The sequence below is a fragment of the Schistocerca serialis genome, chromosome 2, assembly GCF_023864345.2.
Source record: "Schistocerca serialis cubense isolate TAMUIC-IGC-003099 chromosome 2, iqSchSeri2.2, whole genome shotgun sequence".
Lineage (NCBI taxonomy): Eukaryota > Metazoa > Arthropoda > Insecta > Orthoptera > Acrididae > Schistocerca > Schistocerca serialis.
In genome coordinates this window covers 1,025,480,198-1,025,502,104 of record NC_064639.1, presented here as the reverse complement: position 1 = coordinate 1,025,502,104, position 21,907 = coordinate 1,025,480,198, and the positions used below count along the sequence as shown (strand labels likewise).

The 21,907-nt window shown below is 41.2% G+C and overlaps 1 protein-coding gene across 1 annotated transcript in view; it reads left to right on the top strand.

Annotated features, from left to right (window-relative positions):
* LOC126456692 (EF-hand domain-containing family member C2-like) overlaps positions 1-21,907 on the top strand; it is a 238,752-nt gene that overhangs the window by 187,909 nt on the left and 28,936 nt on the right. The window contains exon 10 of the mRNA XM_050092431.1: positions 8,952-9,091. Coding sequence (XP_049948388.1) covers positions 8,952-9,091 — 140 coding nt within the window. The remainder of the gene's footprint in view (positions 1-8,951; positions 9,092-21,907) is intronic.

Below are 21,907 nucleotides of genomic sequence, written 5' to 3'. Positions count from 1 at the left end.
ATTGTGCTTTTCATTTATAACTAATCGACATATTTACTCTATTTCTTTTCTCACCGCTGTACATTTAAGTCACAAGTGAATTAGTTCGCTGAGAGGAAGTTAGATATGGAGCATCAGGCATCATAAAGGATACCGAGGAGGATCTCAGATTTATGTTGTAAGGTGTCAGGCAAATCCAACACCTTCCATGAAAACCCTGACATGACAGTAAATCCGGCAATATGTCACATAGCTCCAAATAAATCCTGACATTAAATTAACCAAAGTAATACGATCAACGAGTGAGCAAATTGAATACCCCAGACTAACACAAGAACGCCTAAATGCATGTCATACCTTCCCACCGTGAAACAGGCGCAGTTCCGAGGGGAGAAACGAGAACAGAAGCCGAGAGCAGAGCCGTGTAGGCTAGAAGGCCCTACGATAAGGGACACCCACATCGCCAGACGACCACCAGGCGGTTCATCCCCCAGCCCATGTTAAAAGATAGAGCCCTCCAAAAGAACAGTGTAGATCTTACGATTACACTAAAAGGGCCACACCAGCTGCAAGTTTTAGCGTGTGACTATACGCGTCTCTGTTATGTAGCAAACATTAAAAACATTGCCCCACCACGAAAAGTATAACGTTTCTCATTGGATAGACAGAATTTCTGTAGGCGGAGCTTAAGGTTAACATTGAGACACTGATTGGTCAGTTGAAAACACAGCCAGATACCTTTTTCTTAAACCAACTTCGGTAAACAGTAGTAAGGATAAGTTTGAGAGAGTTGCTACCGAGATGGTGAGGTGTGTAGAGCTCCGCCGCCCGCTGCCCCTGACGCTGCCTAACCACTGACAAGGTAATGAACGCATGCGTAAGAGCGCATAAGGCTTCACTCAGAACTGCAGAAGTCTCATCTGTTACATCCCCTTTTTACGTAATACTGGTGTCGATTGTCAATTTAACTTCGTGGTATTCACATTTGCTACTTGAAGTTAAAATCTGAAACGCGATGATTTTTCTGTCATATAATTACTGAGAAGCCACATCAGCCACTGTAATTTATGACAAGTTAAATAAGTAATTAAAGATAATAGAGGGTCACTGTAGACCATTTTTGATAATTTTCTCTTTTATGAAACTTAACTTAAATCTAGAATATAGATGTGATATGGCATAGGTCAACCTTCAATCCATTATAGAACTTGGTAACCCATTCAGGCAATATTCGTTCACATCTTTGTTGAACGCAGTTGGTTTTTATCATCCTGTATTAAAATATTGCCTTTCATCAATAGTGCAATTTATAAACAATTTTTTGTGAGTAGAATAAAAATTCCAATGGTAAACTTAACTGCTTTTTCGACGTTATTTTACCAGCTAACTAAAAATAGGAAAACCTTGAACCCCTTCCACTAAATTTAGTTAGTATTAAGATTCTTTTACAGGGAGTGCAGTGGAGCTGACGCTGAAATCATTAAGTATTTGATTATATCATCGCTAGTCTCACTGAACTCTTCTGAACTCTACATGTCATGTGTGGTCTGGCGTCTCCTTACCAGCAACAGGTCCCAAGTTCAAACTAGTCAATTCCCTAAAAAACACGCTCAGAGCGTCGTTGCGGGAAAGTGGTAGGGAGACACGACTTAGAACAAACAGACCCCACGCAGAATGTTAGAATGTCTGTGAGGCACCCCCCAGCACCAGTACTGATGGTAACTCGATCTTGTTCCATCTTTCCAGCCCTTAAACTCCTTTGCTGGCTCAGTGCATTTTTTTAAATCTAACCAGATCACGCAGATACCAGCGATTGCGAGCGTTGCCGTCTGTTCTCTGCAGCTCTGTGTCTCTGAAACAGTGCCAATCTAACATCTTTCCTACCTTCCCTTCATTTTCTACGATGTCGAATATCTTCAAAAGCGCATTCCATATTTGGTAGGCAAGTGACAGTCACCATTGAAAACCTTAAATTCTAAATCAGACGAATCTCTCAGATGCATCCCGTGTGGGAAACTGAGAAGCGATCACATCTGGCCCTAAACCCTTCTGCCTTTTGCTCTCTAGAAGGGTCCATGACCGACTTCCAGATTTTCTAAAAAACTCCAAAAAAATGTTTAATATTTGTCACTTTAGCTAGTCAGCTCTGTAGTTGCCAGTTCATTAACCTTTGTTTGTTATGGGGTTTCCATTGGTCTTCTAGCCTATTTCAATAATTACATATGGTGCTGCATTCTGAGAGGACCTAAGTAGTCGATGAAGGTAGTTCCCAGTACAGTGTTGGGCCAATCTATATCAGCGTCAAAGACTAACCCCTCCCCTCCCCTTCAAGAACATACCTTATAGTCACCTTCTCCCTTTTCTAGATCTCCCCCTCATTCTCAATGTTACCTCCATCCCTACCCCCACAATTACTTCTTCCCTTCTCCTCATTACGCCACAATTGCCCCACCCATCCATTCTCTCTCCACTGTCTTCGTGTGCTGAGGTTTATTATTTAAAAAAGTTATTATTGTTATTTTCTTATTGTGGTCTTCTGTCCAAAGATTTGTTTCATGCAGCTTTCCATGTTACTCTATCCTGTGCAAGCCTCTTCACCTCCGAGTAACAACTGCAACCTACATCATTTTCAATCTGCTCTTGGTCTGCCTCTACGATTTTTACCCTGCACGCGTCCCTCCAGTACTAAATTGGGGATCCCTTGATGCCTCAAAATGTGCCCTACCAACAGATCCTTTCTTTTAGTCAGGTTGTACCACAAAGTTCTCTTCTCCTCAATTCTGTTCAATACCTCCTCATTACTTATGTGATCTACTCATCCAGTCCTCAGCATTGTTCTATAACACCACACTTTAAAATCTTCTATTCTCTTTTTGTGTAAACTGTTTATCGTCCATGTTTCACTTCCATTCATGGCGAACTTCCATAAAAATACTTTCAGAAACGACTTCCTGACATTTAAATCTACACTCGATGTTAAAAAATTTCTCTTCTTCACAAACGCTTTTCTTACCATGGCCAGTCTACATTTTATGTACTCCCTACTTCGACCATCATCATTTATTTTGCTCCCCAAATAGCAGAATTCGTCTACTACTGTAAGCGTTTCATTTCGTAATTTAATTCCCTAGCATCACCTGATTTAATTCGACGAAATTCCATTATTCTCGTTTTGCTTTTGTTGATGTTCATCTTATACCCTCTTTCAAGACATTGTCCATTCCGTTCAACTGCTCTTCCTAGTATTTTGCTGTCTCTGACAGAATTACAATATCATCGGCAAACCTCAAAGTTTTTATTTCTTCTCCCTGCACTTTAATTCCTCATCCACATTTTTCTTTTGTTTCCTTTACTGCTTGCTCGATATACAGATTGAATAACATCGGGGATACCCTACAACCCTGTCTCACTCCCTCCCCAACCACTGCTTCCCTTTCATGCCCCTCGCCTCTTATAACGGCCATCTGGTTTCTGTACAAATTGTAAATAGCCTTTCGCTCCCTTTATTTTACCCCTGCCACCTTCAGAATTTGAAAGAGAGTATTCCAGTCAACATTGTCAAAAGCTTTCTCTAAGTCTACAATTGCTATAAACGTTGGTTTGCCTTTCCTTAATTTACCTTCTATGAGAAGTCGTAGGGTCAGTATTGCCTCCCGTGTTCCTACATTTCTTTGGAATCCAAATCGATCTTCCCTGACGTCGGTTTCTATCAGTTTTTCCATTCTTCTGTAAAGAATTCGTGTTGGTATTTTGCAAGCGTGACTTATTAGACTGATAGTAGCTTAATTTCCATATCTGTCAGCACATGCTTTCCTTGGAATTGGTATTATTATATTCTTCTTAAAGTCTGGGGGTATTTCGCTTGTCTCATACATCTTGCTCACCAGATGGAAGAGGTTTGTCATGGCGGGCTCTCCCAAGGCAATCAGTGGCTCTAATGGAATGTTGTCTACTCTCGGGGCCTTGTTTCGACTTAAGACTTTCAGTGCTTTGTCAAATTCTTCACGCATTATCCTATCTCCCTTCTTATCTTCATCTACGTCTTCTTCCACCTTTCTGCTTTCCCTTCTTTGCTTAGGACCAGTTTTTCATCTGAGCCCTTGATATTCATACAGGTGGTTATCTTTCCTCTAAAGTCTTTTTTCACTTTCCTCTAGGCCCTAGTGATATATGCTTCTACTCCTTACATTTGTCCTCCAGCCATTCCTGCTTAGCCATTTTGCGCTTCCTATCGGTTTCATTTTTTAGACGTTTGTATTCCCTTTCGCCTGTGTCATGTATTGTATTTTTATAGTTTCTCCTTTCATCGATTAAATTCAGTATCTCTTGTGTTACCCAAGGATTTGTAATAGCCCTAGTCTTTTTACCTACTTGTTCCTCTGCTGCCTTCACTGTTTCATTTCTCAAAGGTACCCATTCTTCTTCTACTGTATTCCTTCCCCCTGTTCTTGTTAATCGTGTTCCCTAATGCTCCCTTTGGGTTTTTCAGTATATCCAGGTTCCCATCTCCTTAAATTCCTGCCGTTTTGTAGTTTCTGCAGTTTTAATCTACAGTTCATAAGCAATAAATCGTGGCCAGAGTCCACATCTGCCCCTGGAAATGTTTTACAATTTAAAACATGGTTCCTAAATCTCTGCTACCATTATGTAACCTATGTGAAACCTTCCAGTGTCTTCAGCCCTCTTTCACGCATACAAACGTCTTTCATGATTCTTAAACCAAGTGTTAGCTATGACTAAGTTACGCTCTGTGGAGAATTCTACCAGGCGGCTTCCTCTTTCATTCCTTACTCCAAGTCCATATTAAACTACTACTTTTCCTTCTCTTCATTTCCCCACTATCGAATTCCAGTCCCCCAAAACCATTAAATTTTCGTCTCCCTTAACTATCTGAATTATTTCTTTTATCGCGTCATACATTTATTCAATCTCTTCATCATCTGCGGAGTTAGTTGACATATACACTTGTACTACGGTGATAGCCGTGGGCTTCGTGTCTATCTTGGCTCTAGTAATGCGTTCACAACGCTACTCGTAGTAGCTTATCCGCGCTCCTATTTCTTTTATTCATTATCAAACCTACTTCTGCATTACCCCTATTTGATTTTGTATTTGTAAACCTGTATTCACCTGACCAGAAGTCCTGTTCCTTACGCCACCGAACTTCACTAATTCCCACTATATCTAAATTTAACCTATTCATTTCCCTTTTTAAATTTTGTAAGCTACCTGTCCGATTAAGTGATCTGACATTCCACACTCCGATTCATAGAACGCCAGTTTCGTTTCTCCTAATGACGACGTCGTCCTGAGTAGTCCCCGCACGGAGATCTTAAAGGGGGGCTATTTTACCTCCGGAATACTTTACCCAAGAGGTGCCCAAGAGGATGCCATCATCATTTAACCATGCAGTAGAGCTGCATGCGCTCGGGGAAGTTACAACTATAGTTTCGCCTTGCTTTCAGCCATTCGCAGTACTAGCACAGCAATGTCATTTTGGTTGATTTTATAAAGCCAGATCAGTCAGTCATCAAGACTGTTGACCGTGCAACTAACGAAAAGGCCGCTTCCCCTCTTCAGGAACCAAATGCTTGTCTAGCCTCTCAACAGATACCGGTCCATCTGTATCGCTGAGGCACGTAGCCTCCCCACCAATAGCAAGGCCCATAGTTCATGGGGAGGGGGGGGGGTGATATTGTTATTTATTTATAAAGAATTTCCGAATGAGCATTCAGTGTCCATGAACCAAACGCTACGAGAGATGGTTCTTGACTGCACCTGTGTTTGGGGTGAGCAGAGCCACCAACTAGGAATGCTATCTGGCTGGTTTGAACAAGATTTACACTGATGCGCCAAAGAAACTGGTATAGGCATGCGTATTCAAATGCAGAGATATAAACGAGCAGAATAAGGCGCTGCGGCCGACAACGCCTATATAAGACAACAAGTGTCTGCCACAGTTGTTAGATCGGTTACTGCTGCTGAAATGACAGGTTATCAAGATATAAGTGAGTTTGTACTTGGTGTTATAGTCGGGCAAGAGCGATGTGACACAGCATCTACGAGGTAGCGATGAAGTGGGGTTTTTTCCGTACGACCATTTCACGAGTGTACCGTGAATATCAGGACTCCGGTAAAACTTCAGATCTCCAACATCGCTGTGGCCGTGAAAAGATCATGCAAGAACAGGACCAACAACAACTGAAGAGAATCGTTGAACGTGATAGAACTGCAACTCTTCCGCAAATTGTTGCATATTTCAATACTGGGCCATCACCAAGTGTCAGCGTGCGAACCATTCAATGAAACATCATCGATATGGGCTTTTGGAGCCGAAGGCCCACTCCTTTACCCTTGCTGACAGCACGACACAAAGCTTTACGCCTCGCATGGGCCCATCAACAGCGACATGAGACTGCTGATGACTGAAACATCTTGCCTGGTCGGTCGAGTCTCGTTTCAAATTGTATCGAGCGATGGACATGTACAGGTATGGAGACAACCTCTTGAATCCATGGACCCTTCATGTCAGCAGGGGACGCTTCAAGCTGGTGGAGCTCTGTAATGGTGTGGGGCATGTGCAGTTGGAGTGATATGGGACTCCTGGTACGTCTAGATACGACTCTGACAGGTGACACGTACGTAAGCATCCTGTGTGGTCAACTGCAAACATTTGTGTTCATTGTGCATTCCGACGGCCTTGGGCAATTCCAGCAGGACAATGCGGCACCGCACATGTCCAGAATTGGTATAGAGTGGCTCCAGGAACAGTATTCTGTGTTTAAACACTTCCGCTGGCCACCAGCTCCCCAGATATGAACATTATGAGCATATCTGGGATGTCTTTCAACGTGCTGTTCGGAAGAGATCTGCACCCCGTCGCACTCTTACGTATTTATGGACAAAAAAAAAACCGGTTCAAATGGCTTTGAGTACTATGGGACTTAACTTCTGAGGTCATCAGTCCCCTCGAACTTAGAACTACTTAAACCTAACTAACCTAAGGACATCACACACATCCATGCCCGAGGCAGGATTTGAACCTGCGACCGTAGCGGTCGCGCGGTTCCAGACTGTAGCGCCTAGAACCGCTCGGCCACCCCGCCCGCCATTTATGGACAGCCCTGCAGGATTCATGGTGTCAGTTCCCTTCATCACTACTTCAGACTTTAGTCAAGTCCATGCCCTGTCGTGTTGTGGCACTTCTGCGTGCTCGAGGGTGCTCTACACGATATTAGGCAGGTGTATCAGCTTCTTTGACCCTTCAGTGTAGATACATGTTGCAGAACTGAATTGCGAATGTTGTGAGAGGTGTCGGATGACTAACATGCAAGAACCTATCACCAAAATAACAGTAAGAGACGCGGGAGAATCAAGATGAACTCAGCCGGGGACAATGAAGTTCTCCTAGATTTATAATAAATATTCAGTAGCGTAAATTAAGGTAATTTAAGTAACTGCAGAAGGAGGTGTTTTTACGACTGCCGAATAAATCGATAGCCTTCTAGCACCTTAAACAATTCTGCTTGAGGAATTGTTACCAATGCTAATTGCCAAAAACTTTCAAATTTAAGGTGAAGTATGGAAATTTTCGTAGGGCTTAGGTAAATTCTTCAGTATCATTAAGAAGATTAGTTATCTATCAGACAGATCCATCAGCAATTACAACGAAGTATAGTTAAAACGACCAGTAGACATGACTAAAAGATAGAAGACTAGGGAATTCACTCTGTTAAAAAATTATGAACGCGTTTGAGTTTGTCATAAACAGCAGATGCATGTGGTGGACAGAATCGTAACTTAGAATTTTTTCAATGTGTCTATACCTACATGCTGTAAATACGCCATAAATGTCAAATTCATGATCTGTTCTTCAAACCAGGGCGCTGCCAGATGAAATGTGCTTTCGTTCATGCACATGAGGCAGCGAGTAATAATGCTTAAATATATGATCCATCAGTATTAATGGGTTGTCTTCTAAATATGTGTAAGAGAAATGGGAGGTTTTATAACAGTAAGAACAGAAAGAGAGATACTAATGGTCATCTGGTACCATGGTTCAGTACAGTTTGGTACCAGTTCATAAAATGATGTTACATTTTATGTATGTTTCAAATATGATTACAATGAAAAGAACGTCTGCAGTTTGGTAAATTTGTCAAAGAGAGCTCGGCACTTCGGTTTGGAGCCATGAAGCTGAAACAGGCCTACAATGTATCTTTAAAAATTCAAAAAGAAAAATTAAAAAATCTACTACATATTTGCCGATTAGTTACCATGAAGCAGCAAAATCAACAGGTTTGCGAGTCCCTCAGGTGATCAGAGGCATCACAACTGCAAATAGGTGACCTGATTGATAAATATACCAGCAAGAAAAGACTGCACATTGCAGCCCATAGAAAAGAGTTTATCTTTGACCTTGTTTAATGGACCTCATAACTGCAAAAATCAACAGAGATTCAGAAACTGTCAACTGTGAGTCAGCAAGCCATGTAATCTCTTTAGAATGAAACATAAATATGTCATCAACATATTTTAAAAACTGTTTGAAAATCTGTTGTTTACTTATGCATTCTAAGAAAAAAAGTAAATTAATTGTCACTGATACTTTAAAATTATATTTATATTCAATAAAACTTAATCATTCCATGCTGCTAATTATTTTGTAAACACAGTTCTCTGCATTTTTTTGATTCTGCTGGAAATTGTAAGTTATACAGTAGATACGATCCTTTAACATTACACCCTCACAGCATATGTGTGATTATGGATAAATAATATTTTTATTAATTGGTTAACGACATAAAAGCTTATGTTTCTCTGCATACTACTTTTATAAGGAGTGCACGCTGATAATAAGAATTAGTATGTAGAGAAATGTTTATCTGTGTACATATTATTAAAATTAAACAATTTACAGTGCTGTCTCCTAAGCTGTAAGACGTTTTTAATAACAGATTTCACATTTTCAGTTTCCATGGAGCAATATTCACTTTGTCATGGGAAAAGTTCGGGAAGCATTGAAACCTGTGTACAAGGACTTCGTATGTAAACACCTAATTTCCAAAGAGGATAGCGCACAGTCTCGATTAATAACGTTTAATGAACTGAGGTAGGTTCATTGTAAGTCTTCAGTGACATAATCTGTACGATTTTCATTGTATGTAATGTTGGCTTGCTACAACATACTTCTTATCATGAGCCATCACAGATAGACACATTTACAAAGCATTATGCCGCCATAATTAATGAGCTTGTTAAGTTTGCTGTAACAAAGTACTGGAGCCTGATATCGCTGTGTACCATGTCCCACATTAGTTGAATGGCTTGTGAATCAGGCTAATTAAGTAGAATATTAACAGGTGAAGTCAGAAAGAATAATGTCAGACTCAGCACATTAACAACACTAACATTCTTAAAAAACACAACATCAGAAATAATGTTCCCAGAGAATCCAACTCATGGGATGTAGAACGGTGTGCCAGTAATAAGTCATTAAGGGATACACGGAAGCTAAGTGGTACCATCTCTTGCATGACCGAAAGGGTCAGTGTTGCCGCAAGCTCACTGAGTAAAAGGCCACCAAACCAAGTGGAAACTTTAAAGCATGTGTCATTATGATTCTTCGACCTTAAAGAAGGTAACAACATCAGCTGAGTGAGTTTGAATATGGCAGAACAATTGGTCTATCCATAGCTTGTATCGAAGTCATTCCAAGCCTCACGTCTTCGTCTTTGATATGTTTTTCTTACAACAGGCGTACACTTCATGTTTGCAGTGGATCAAAATGGCTTCTGGATCAATAGAGACCATTGTTCTCCTTATCTCTAAGGTCAATGGTCAGTGTCCTTATCTCCAAGGTCAGTGTCCTCCATTGTAAGGAAGTTGTGTGGCTTATCTCCTAGCTCAATATCCTCCCCTTCCCCCTCTGTTCTGGGATAGTTGTATGACCTTAAATTTGAAAAATTGCGAGAGATTTAAAAAATGGCAGAGGACTCACTTGACACTTGCGTGATTTAAAAATGATGACCTATCACTTTTATCAATGATGAATTATGTTACTACTATAATTTATGAGTGCCACCATTAGTTATTACCCAATTATAATGATTTCATGAGGCACTTGTGTTTTCTCTCTCATCCTATTTACAATCCTGTCATCCAATAGAACTGCGTTTTACATTTAGATGATGGCGTTCTATGGTTGAAAGTATGGTTGTAAATAATAAGAAAGAAACAGAGTAACAAAGTTTCTTGACTTATTCATAATATTTTTTGACAGCATTTTAGCACGTTTTTATTACAACTTTTTCTTGTCTATTTGTTCAGTGCATATTTTGAAGTTGATTTTAAACTAACTTGCCAATGAGATAAAGGCTTGAAACTTCCAACATAGCTATGAACTCGATGACAATGCAATATTATCTCATTTTCTTGTCTGGTGTATGGTGGGGGGTACTATGTTTTTCTTTCTGTCTGTTCAGTACAAATTGTGCAATTAATTTTAAGCCAACTTCCCAATGAGCTACAGACTTGAAACTTTCAACATAGCTAATAAAAGTTCAGAAGCACAAATTTTCAGTACTGTCTGTATCGGGTTAGGAATCTTTAATTGACTAGGAAAAATTATTTTAAGTTTTACTAAATTTTAAAAATGTGATATGTTAAAACACCTTTTATTTAAGTAATTATTTTTTGTACAGTGTCCTTTTGGTTACAATATATAATACTTTTCGACATCTTTTTTTCTTTAGTAGCAACATGGTCAGAGGTATTTTGATAATAATGACTAGAAACACACACACACACATATCTATTTACTCTATGACAAAGAGTCCATAATATTCTGTGCACAAACGTACATTTTCACTTTATTTACATCAAATAAACACATCCACTGTTTTTTTCTCTATCATCTGAGTGAATACTGTGAGTATGAAAGGGTTCTCAGTGCCGTTCTCAAAATTTACTTGTTTGGCACCATGGGGCGACAGACCGACTTTCAGTTCTGATACAATGCACTACATCCACATCTATATCATCATCATTAATCCACGAGCCACCTGACAGTGTGTGGCGGAGGGTACTTCTGGCGCCAATAACCCCCTTCCCTTTTCGACTCGCGAATGGCGCGTGGTAAGAATGATTGTCGGTAAACCAATGTATCAGCTTTAATTTTTCGAATTTTCTCATCGTGGTCATTTCGTGAGACGTATGTGGAAGGAAATAATATGTTATCCGACTCTTCCCAGCAAGCGCTGACTCGAAATTTCAACAGCAGACATCTCTTTAATGCACAACACCTCTCTTTAGTGTCTGCCACTGGAGTTTGTTGAGCATTTCTATAACGCTCTCGCTCCGATTCACAAGGGGAGGCCACAACGTTTGGAACGCGGGTTTACTGTTATTTAGTACACTCGTAGTACTCCATGAGGACAACAAAATGTGTAAGCAGTAGCGCGTACTTCTCAAGCGTTACTGAGAAAATCGCAAGATAATTTCGGTCGTCAAATATATATATATATATATATATATATATATATATATATATATATATATGTGCGTGGCCATTTTTACCATGAAGCGGCTGCAGCGGGGTGGTGTCGGCACGGTAGCTCAGCGTGTTCGGCCAGAGCGTTAGCTATCCTTTCTAATAAAATAACTGAGCAAACGTATCAACGAAGAAGGTGAACGGGTGTCATCGGACGTCCGCCCTGAACAAGTTCAACGAACAATATAGAACAAAATGATTTTTTTTTAATGGTTGGCGTTCAAGCTGCTGGATCGCTGGATCGAGTTCAATTCGTCAGTTTTTTTATTTTCAACACAGTCATTTTCTTTGCTATTTATATTACAATTAGAATAATGGGAAAATACGTGTAATCAGATGTACTTTTATTAAATTTACAATTTTATTTGGCAGTCTACTAATTTTTACTATCACAAATAATATAATATTCATAACTATCGACTAGTAAACGATCAAACGCATAAGGTGATACTGGAAATGTATGTTTGTCCGAGTCTTCAAAACTGTTCATATTTAATTGAAAGAGAAATTGCTTCTTGGAAGACGCTATTGAAATACACTCGATACTGCATAACCAATTATTAGCGCCGATTTTTAAGGAAATACTGCGTTATGCATGGTTTGCTTCCAAATTATCGTCTGAAACAGAGGTTTTTGAAAATGTTAACGAGGTTTGTTTTTCCACGGAAAACGTCAAAAGACCTTGCGTATACGGAAACATAGCATTTATTCAATGCAGCTGGTGCCGTTTAACTTCATGTTTTCCATGTTTTTACGTTAAATACCATCCTGCAACTTGTAATGTCGAAAGCGACGATTAATTGTACATCTTTCGAAAACCGTCTGTGCCGGTCAAAACTTGGAGGTAACAAGTCGTTTCGGGCTCCTTCCAGGTATAAGGGATTTCTCAAATCACGGACAAGCACACATTTTCAGTATCACTTTATGCCTTTGGTCGTTTACTAGTCGATAGTTATGAATATTACATTATTTGTGATAATAAAAATTAGTATACTGCCAAATAACGTGGTAAATTTAATAAAAGTTCATCCGATTACACGTATTTTCCCCTTGTAATATAAATAGTAAAGAAAATGACTGCGTTGAAAATAAAAAAAAAAACAGACGAACGGGACTCGATCCAGTTACTACGCGGTAGCAGAAAAGACAATGGTGTTTCTTATCAGGAAAATTAGGAAGACTCCACATCACTGCATTGCAGAGCATCTCCAAGCTACATACAGGTACTGCAGTCTGAAGATGATCTGCATCTTTCAGGGTGTAGTCATGTCTATCACTCAAACATTCTAATCCTCCTCGTTATTTTGTACCAACCAACAGAGGAACTATAAAAGCTCTACTAACGTCACCCAGTAGAGAACTTGATAAGATATTACCACATCCCAGTCTTCCAATATATCAAAAACAAATACCATCTGATTCTGCCATCGATCATTTGTGGAGATCCTATTAAATAGACAAGTATTGCTCCACTGGAGCAGATGGCCTGTGATCGAAGTTGCTTCCACAGACCAGTGTAAAGTTTCGTCATCTGTACTGTAGGACTACTACATCCCACAAACTGTCAATCACAAGAGAGGGTCCCTATGTTTATCTTTCATAAACAATGTGATGTATTTTTTTTATGCTGTAACATATCCAAGCAATGTGTGACTGCAGCTTTGTACACTGCCTTCATTTTGTTTTTTTTCCATCACAACTTGGACATCGCATGATGTAAACAATGCTGCTCTCATAACATAGGATGCTTGAAATAAAAGACAGAGGCAGCGTTTCTTATTGACAAAAAATGTGGAAAATATCGCAACATATGGAAACTGGACGAGTGGGGCATTTCCAAACAGCTGCCCAAAGGTGACTGATGAACTCTACATTTAAAGTCATCTTCCACAGTGACGTGGTAGCAGATGTCTAGGTGTTGCATTTCGATTGATTTCTCATATTGCAATCATGTACATGATCACTGTTTCGTGCAGGCCATCCTAAGGAGGTACTGCTCCCACCAAGACTTCCTCCATATCAAACAAGTGGCATCACTCAATCATTGTGTGGTAATCAACAGCATATCAGTGGACAGATAAGATGGAAAAGCCATTGTCGATATGGGGTGATGTATGGTAACAAGCACCACATTTGATAGTGCAATCAATTTTAGCTATTTTACCAATTTTTCTGCAGTTTCAACACCGACCAGTGGCACAACAGCATGCTTCTCAGTTTCTGTATCATTGCTAAACCACCCATCCACTACTTTGCGTGAGCCATATAGTAGATTGCCAATGTAGATAGATGGCTGTGCAGTATGTCCATTTATTGTTAATTCTCTAACAAATACACCAAAATATACCAGACAGCACCCTGTAATGATGCAGATAGGTTATCTACATATTTCTAGCACTTCGATTATAGTGAGTAATTTATGAATACTATGGCCATCTTTCCATATGTGGATGGGAGTCACAGAGCATTCTCCTATTCTTCAGATAAAATTGGGCATTGAAAGATCTCCCCACATTGTCTTCAACCAACCCTCCCTACAACGATGTCCTCGATTTAATTTGCAAGTTATCAGAAGTAGGAAAGTGCTATACCCACTACGTTCCACATCTTGAGAAGGAACAGAGCGAGCCAAATCCAAAACTTTGTTTAGGGTGGACTGTTCTTACTCATGGTTCCCATCCATTTGCACAAGATCTTTCGAAATGAGTACATGTCGAGGAGGTTAGCAAACATTATTGGTGTGTAGTAGATATAAGAGTGTTGTGATGATGGGGCTCCAGACGCGTGCAGTTTGAAACAGTTTACATAAATCAACTGTGCTATCAGTTCTGAAGTATTGTTCCAATGTTTGGTGTCCACACCAAGAAGATATAGGAAACAGAGAAATGATTGTGAAACATAAACACATTTCAAAGGCTAAATGGTTCTGCACTCAAACATGCTATAACGTTAGAACTGTGCGGTTTCTGACCTATTAGTCATGTGGAATGCAACGCTGTTAGTATTCCAATAAAAGAAACATACACTCCTGGAAATTGAAATAAGAACACCGTGAATTCATTGTCCCAGGAAGGGGAAACTTTATTGACACATTCCTGGGGTCAGATACATCACATGATCACACTGACAGAACCACAGGCACATAGACACAGGCAACAGAGCATGCACAATGTCGGCACTAGTACAGTGTATATCCACCTTTCGCAGCAATGCAGGCTGCTATTCTCCCATGGAGACGATCGTAGAGATGCTGGATGTAATCCTGTGGAACGGCTTGCCATGCCATTTCCACCTGGCGCCTCAGTTGGACCAGCGTTCGTGCTGGACGTGCAGACCGCGTGAGACGACGCTTCATCCAGTCCCAAACATGCTCAATGGGGGACAGATCCGGAGATCTTGCTGGCCAGGGTAGTTGACTTACACCTTCTAGAGCACGTTGGGTGGCACGGGATACATGCGGAAGTGCATTGTCCTGTTGGAACAGCAAGTTCCCTTGCCGGTCTAGGAATGGTAGAACGATGGGTTCGATGACGGTTTGGATGTACCGTGCACTATTCAGTGTCCCCTCGACGATCACCAGTGGTGTACGGCCAGTGTAGGAGATCGCTCCCCACACCATGATGCCGGGTGTTGGCCCTGTGTGCCTCGGTCGTATGCAGTCCTGATTGTGGCGCTCACCTGCACGGCGCCAAACACGCATACGACCATCATTGGCACCAAGGCAGAAGCGATTCTCATCGCTGAAGACGACACGTCTCCATTCGTCCCTCCATTCACGCCTGTCGCGACACCACTGGAGGCGGGCTGCACGATGTTGGGGCGTGAGCGGAAGACGGCCTAACGGTGTGCGGGACCGTAGCCCAGCTTCATGGAGACGGTTGCGAATGGTCCTCGCCGATACCCCAGGAGCAACAGTGTCCCTAATTTGCTCGGAAGTGGCGGTGCGGTCCCCTACGGCACTGCGTAGGATCCTACGGTCTTGGCGTGCATCCGTGCGTCGCTGCGGTCCGGTCCCAGGTCGACGGGCACGTGCACCTTCCGCCGACCACTGGCGACAACATCGATGTACTGTGGAGACCTCACGCCCCACGTGTTGAGCAATTCGGCGGTACGTCCACCCGGCCTCCCGCATACCCACTATACGCCCTCGCTCAAAGTCCGTCAACTGCACATACGGTTCACGTCCACGCTGTCGCGGCATGCTACCAGTGTTAAAGACTGCGATGGAGCTCCGTATGCCACGGCAAACTGGCTGACACTGACGGCGGCGGTGCACAAATGCTGCGCAGCTAGCGCCATTCGACGGCGAACACCGCGGTTCCTGGTGTGTCCGCTGTGCCGTGCGTGTGATCATTGCTTGTACAGCCCTCTCGCAGTGTCCGGAGCAAGTATGGTGGGTCTGACACACCGGTGTCAATGTGTTCTTTTTTCCATTTCCAGGAGTGTATTTCCAGCGTATGACATACATTCTCCCTGCAAGTGTTTCTCTATAATAAACTATGGTGACAAACTGTAAAGTGATAGAACTAGTACTCAGGACACCAAATAAAACATCGATTCTTTGTAACACAAGTACATCATAGGTTTCTATGGGCATATGATGCCTGCTGTTTACAAAGCTCTTACCTGATTATGATTCAGAAAGTACGATATGTTCACAACAGTCCTATAAAATGATCGGCGGCAGCCGAAAATGCATACAAAGAAATAGTGACGTCTTACAAGGAAAATAAACACCATGATCAGTAGCCAGAGGAGATGTAAGAGTCTTATCACAGTTTTCCACCGCTCCTGGTAACCTGCCTCTTGCACACAGAAGTCATGGTCTGGTGTTATGTTATATTGCTCATGTGCAGGATAATGTTGCTGTTTTGCCTTGACACCACATTTCTAGAAGCCTTTTCTTTCCACTATTAAGCTATGTATATATAGCATCAGTCTACTCTCCTCCTCAAGAACACGCAGTTTTATTGATTTTGCTCGCACTCATTTTATGGTATTTCTCTCTAATTTTATACATTCTCAGTCAATTTCCATAATTTTACTAGGATTACATATATTTCATTGTTTTTCTCTCAATTTTTACGTATTTCAGATCAATTTTTCGTGGTTATACCATGTTTTCCTCGAATTTTATCGATTTTATGTCATTTTTCATATTTTTTCCGCAGTTTTCCATATGTATATGGTTATGTTGCTGACATACCCGTATACTCTATGATTTTCTACAAGAATATTTACGCATCTGATACACTAATCTACTAAAAATCCTAAGACTTGCCCTCTCCCCGATGATCCACATACATGTATTTTCGATAGGACAGACATGAAAAGTGTATTAACAGTACCTTTGTACCTATGTGAAACTGAAGGCACGATTTGTGTCTAAGATGTGACAGAGAAATGGAGTACTTCACATACGTCTTCGTTGGTCTAGAAGAGGGTTTTGAAACAGGTTTTCCATTGATGAACATGATTCATCACACATGCTTTGGATGCTCTCAGCTCACATTGGTGTGGAGACGTTTGCTGTTATCGATTGCAGGTAGATTGCGCTCTAAGTCACACACAGAATACACAATTGTATACAAGTCGACCGCAAGTTATACTACACAACCGGTGCATCCTGAGAGAACAACGGAAAAAATGGTTAAGTGTGTGATAAATGACCTGGAGCAGCATCTCCCTGTTTTCACAATGCATCACCACTCTCTCATTAAGTCATACCTCGTTACAACCCCTCTCATCCGATCACTCCATCTACTTTCTATCATCCTTTAATGTAGATACATGTCAAATTACAGGCAGATCGTTCTCTTTTCCAGGAAATCATCAAAGACAGCAGTCAGCTTGTATGTATCACTATTAACTCAATAGACATGGATCTGCATTGGATCTGCATTAAAGGATGATAGAAAGTAGATGGAGTAATCGGCTGAGAGGGGTTGTAACACGGCATGACCTACTGGTAAATTGTGATGCATTCTAGGAGATGTTGCAGCAGGTCATTTGTCATGCATTTAACCATTTTTTCTGCTGTTTTCTTGGGGTGCACAAGTTGCGTGGTAAAACTTGCGGTCGACTTGTATACAATTGCGTCTTCTGTATGTGGCTTAGCGCTATCTACCTGTAATCGTTAACAGTAAACATCCCCACATCAATGGGACCGATGGCCTTTGTAGTCTGGTCCCTTCAACCCACCACAAACAAACAAACCACCCACACCACTGTCAGCAGAGCGCTACCAATGCGTGTGTGATGAATCATGTTCATCAATGGAAAACCCATTTCAAAACCGCCCTCTAGATGAACGAATATGTACGTGAAGCACTCCATTTCTCTGCCATATCCTTCATGTATCACCATTACCTCAATAGACATACAGTAAAATGTTGTTAAAACCATACAGCAGCTGTTCTGTAAAGTATTTGTTAGCTGACACAGTATGATTGTGAACCAAGTGCTGAAAAAAAAATTACTCGCCATGCAAAGTGGTGGCTCTCATGATCAGTTTAATTTATTGGCTTATGAATTTGATATTAATGATGTGCCACCTGCAGGTACAAGCGATGACTGGGGTACCACGGATATGATTCTTGAGTTGGAGTGGTGATAAGGCTTTTTTTATTGTGATGATATCTTTCAACAAAATTTCAGAATCTCAGCTACACAGGGTGAGATGACCATCGTAATAAAATCAGATATAATACCGAATTTATGAAGTGATATGTAGTATAAACCTCATATTTACAATTTCTCTGTTCTGTTACCTTAAGAGACTTCATATGCGGTCAGGCATTTGTTTACATCAAGGGAGGTCGTAAGTGAGGGGGCATCCTGTGACAGAGGTCTTAACACTCCGTCATGAGTCAAAACTGCGTTTAATGTTGTAGTCCTGCGATACATTGCGTAACAGATATTAAGCCGATTAGGACAGATGTCTTTCTACCTGATGAGAAAATACTTAGAGGAAATATAGCCTATGTCATATTGCTACAGGATTTCTACAACGAGTAACGATACTTTAGCGATGTGAAAATGCGTGCACACCCCAGTTTCTACTGTCTTCGAAAATAACTTGTATAAAAGAAGAAGTCCACATTTTGCATGAGAATTTCGAGGTGTACAGTCAACAACATCGTTATCTTGGATTGGATAAAGTGGACGTTTTTAAATTGGAGTATTAGTCGGGGTGAAATTGGTTAGAACTACTGTGTATATCCAAGCTCCAGCTGTTTGTTTTGCAGTGTACGGCGGCTGGCGGCATGGGAGTTCATGAGGAGTCGGCGAGCAGAAGTAACAGATTAGTTCGGCCTGTGACGGGCAGTTGGGTACAAAGAATCAACTGACCTGTCTACTGTTGCCTGTGGCAGCAGGGGCTAGTGAAGTTACCAGCGTGCTGCATGAGCGGCGATAGAAGTAGACGTGTGTGTTGCGTGAGAAGATTCAAAATGACGGGTGTTTGCGCTGGACGGTTATTCCACCCATCTAAATTGATCAATTGACTGCTTGGTGACAGTCTATCTCCAATCTCTGAGCATTCGGTACAGGGGTGCGTGGATGCCGTGGTATGGGCGAGCGGCTACTGTCATACCCGATATTTGTGAGGGTCTCTCCTCACCTGTGCTCGCGAGACGATGCGATGCCCCCTGTTGGTGGAGGATGGCGCGACCACGGCTCCTGGCAGTCGGTGGACGCACTCTTCGCGATCGCGACTTTATGTGATCAGCTGGATTTTTTTCGCCTGATATGTTTAGAGGAAACGTTGTGGAGGAGGAGGGTGTTTGTTTTCTCAAATGTTAGTGCATACAAGACCTCGGATATATTTAGTGCTACGATCTATTTGTGGCGAAAATTTCATTACTTACTTACTGAAAATATTTTCTACTACGAAGAAGGATCATTGTAAGATGGAGGTCAATGTTTTAAGCGACCTATTTGACTTCTGTAAATTGTTAAACAATTAATTTGATAGAATAGTGCAAATGGATTATTTAACTCTATTTTTGATATCGAAATTGCGTCAGCTCTCAGCTTGTGTCCAGCATTAGCCAGCAGGATCACAGTATTCTGAGTAGAGACGTTGGTTCACGCAGTCAAACAGGAAGTGGGCTCTTGAGAGAGACAGAAACAGGAAGCAGGTCTGGAATTTTCCGATCAACAGAATGCCGTCGCTTGACGCTTTGTTTTTGTTTGGGGGGGGGGGGGGGGGCATGAGATCAAAGGAGGCCGATATGCGGTCCCTGTTCGGTGGTCTTTAGTAATGTGATCTGTAATTAGGACATTGAGCGGTTTTTGTCTTCATGTTAGCGCCCTGACGATAGACACTGACGCGAGAGACCCCCAAACGCTACTATACTGCACATAATTCCATTCATGATCTGTAGACCACTTTTTCAGAGTTTAATTGTCAGTGCAATATGACTGCTGTATGTTTCTTGAGCTGTACAAAATAGTTTGGTGCTGAAATTCTCATAAATTTTGTGTCTGCCGAAAGTACTTTCACACCAGCAGCAGCAATTTGGTAGTAAATTCAGAAAGAACCAATTAGAATGCTACAATCTCAGGAAGTTCCATGATGTCAGAGAGTCACAAGACATCCTTTGTGGGAGGGCATAGGAGTCTCTAGAGACTGGTTCGACAAGATGGGGGCAGAGCAATGATGCATCTACAGGAAGTTTAGTGACGTTGGAGACAGGTAGAATTCTGTCCGCCCCCCCCCCCCCCTCCCGCCAACTGCCATTGTGGCTTTAGAGCATCTCTGGACCAATATATGTAGGACATCGAAAATTCACCGAAATTCCTGCCATTTTTCTCGTATGCAGGACAGCATTTCGAATTCTGTTCTTTTTTCTTTCTTTCGCATTCTGTTGTGGGTTTCCAAACATGCCATGATTTTTTAGATATGTAATTGTTCTGATTTTCCTGTCTGTGCTTAGATACCAGTGAGCTTCGAAAAGTGAGGAAAGTAAAAAGTAAATGCCTCAACATCCCTGACTGCAGCAGCTTATATATACTAAGCCCACTCTGCGTTTCCATGTGCGATCAGAATAAAAAAAGCGCCAAAATTGTTTAAGTATTCCTTATTGCCTACTCATCCACAAACTGTTTAAATAAACAGTATTCCATACACTGCGGTCAATTTCCTGACAAATTCTTTATTTAACTAAATAAACTATATTTCAAACACTGCCGTGTATCCCATAAATTGTTTAAATAAACAACATGCCACAAATTGCCTTGTCTACCAGAAATTGTTTAAACAATATTCCATACACTGCAATCGATTTCCTGGCAAATGGCTAATGAGCTGATCCTCTTTCCCGCCAATTTCTAGGTGAGGTATGGGTGGGGATGGGCTAGGAGGTTTCCCAGAGAGGAAGGAGTTAAGTAATTGATCAATATAATTAATTAGTCACTTAATTTGATATCAAAAGTGTGCTTGTATCAGCGAGGGGAATTCCCAGAGGGGTGCAGAGAGGAGGAGGGGGAGGGGGGAGGAGTGGAAGGGGAGGGTGGGGAGGTTTCTTGGAAGGACAGATTAGTCTTAATCCACTTAGCAGAACAATACGTTAAGGATCTGTCAATCAAAAGAGAAAATAGGTGTGGCCCAGAATGTATGTTTGCCCCTGATGCAGGCAATCCACACTAGCAAAATGTGCTCGTAGCACCCTTACCTTACTACTTTCGAATCTTGCGTCCAGCAGACTGTCCTATTTTTCATTATGTTAAACACTTATATGTTTAAAAGTAGGATTTACTATCTTATTTAAACGTCTCACCTCCTTCTCTGGTTTATTGCAAAGCACATTACTTACCATATTGCAACACAGGTAAATGAGTATTAGCTTCCGAATTTCGTTGTTACCAATAAAAGACCTCGTTTTCTTTATTAAATAACGTCTGTAAACAAAAAAAGAAAGAAGAAAAGAAAAGAAACACAAAATAAGAACAGATTTTACTTGGTAACAGCGAGGATAAAAATTCTGTAGCTTTTGTGTTTACAAAAGACTACATTTAAAACAGGTGTTCGAAAATTGTATCGTTTGCTTGAATACAAGTATTGCATCACTCAATCGTCCCTTCACACCCATGCCCAACCGCTTCATTCATGTGTGGCGAGGTACGTCATCTGGTGACATCACATGTTCAACATTTCTTATCCTCTTATCCGTTTTCGGTGTATTTCCCGACATTTGAGACTCCATGTGTCTTATATTAAACTAATCGTCTCAGCGTCATCTACGTGGCTGCGAAGGTCTTTAAAACTTAGTAAGAACCACCCTGTATGTTTCATACTTTCACTAGGATTCGTGGGGTCTGTAGCCCCACAACTAAGCATTTCGTTTCATAAGAATGTCGGTGGATCGAATATCG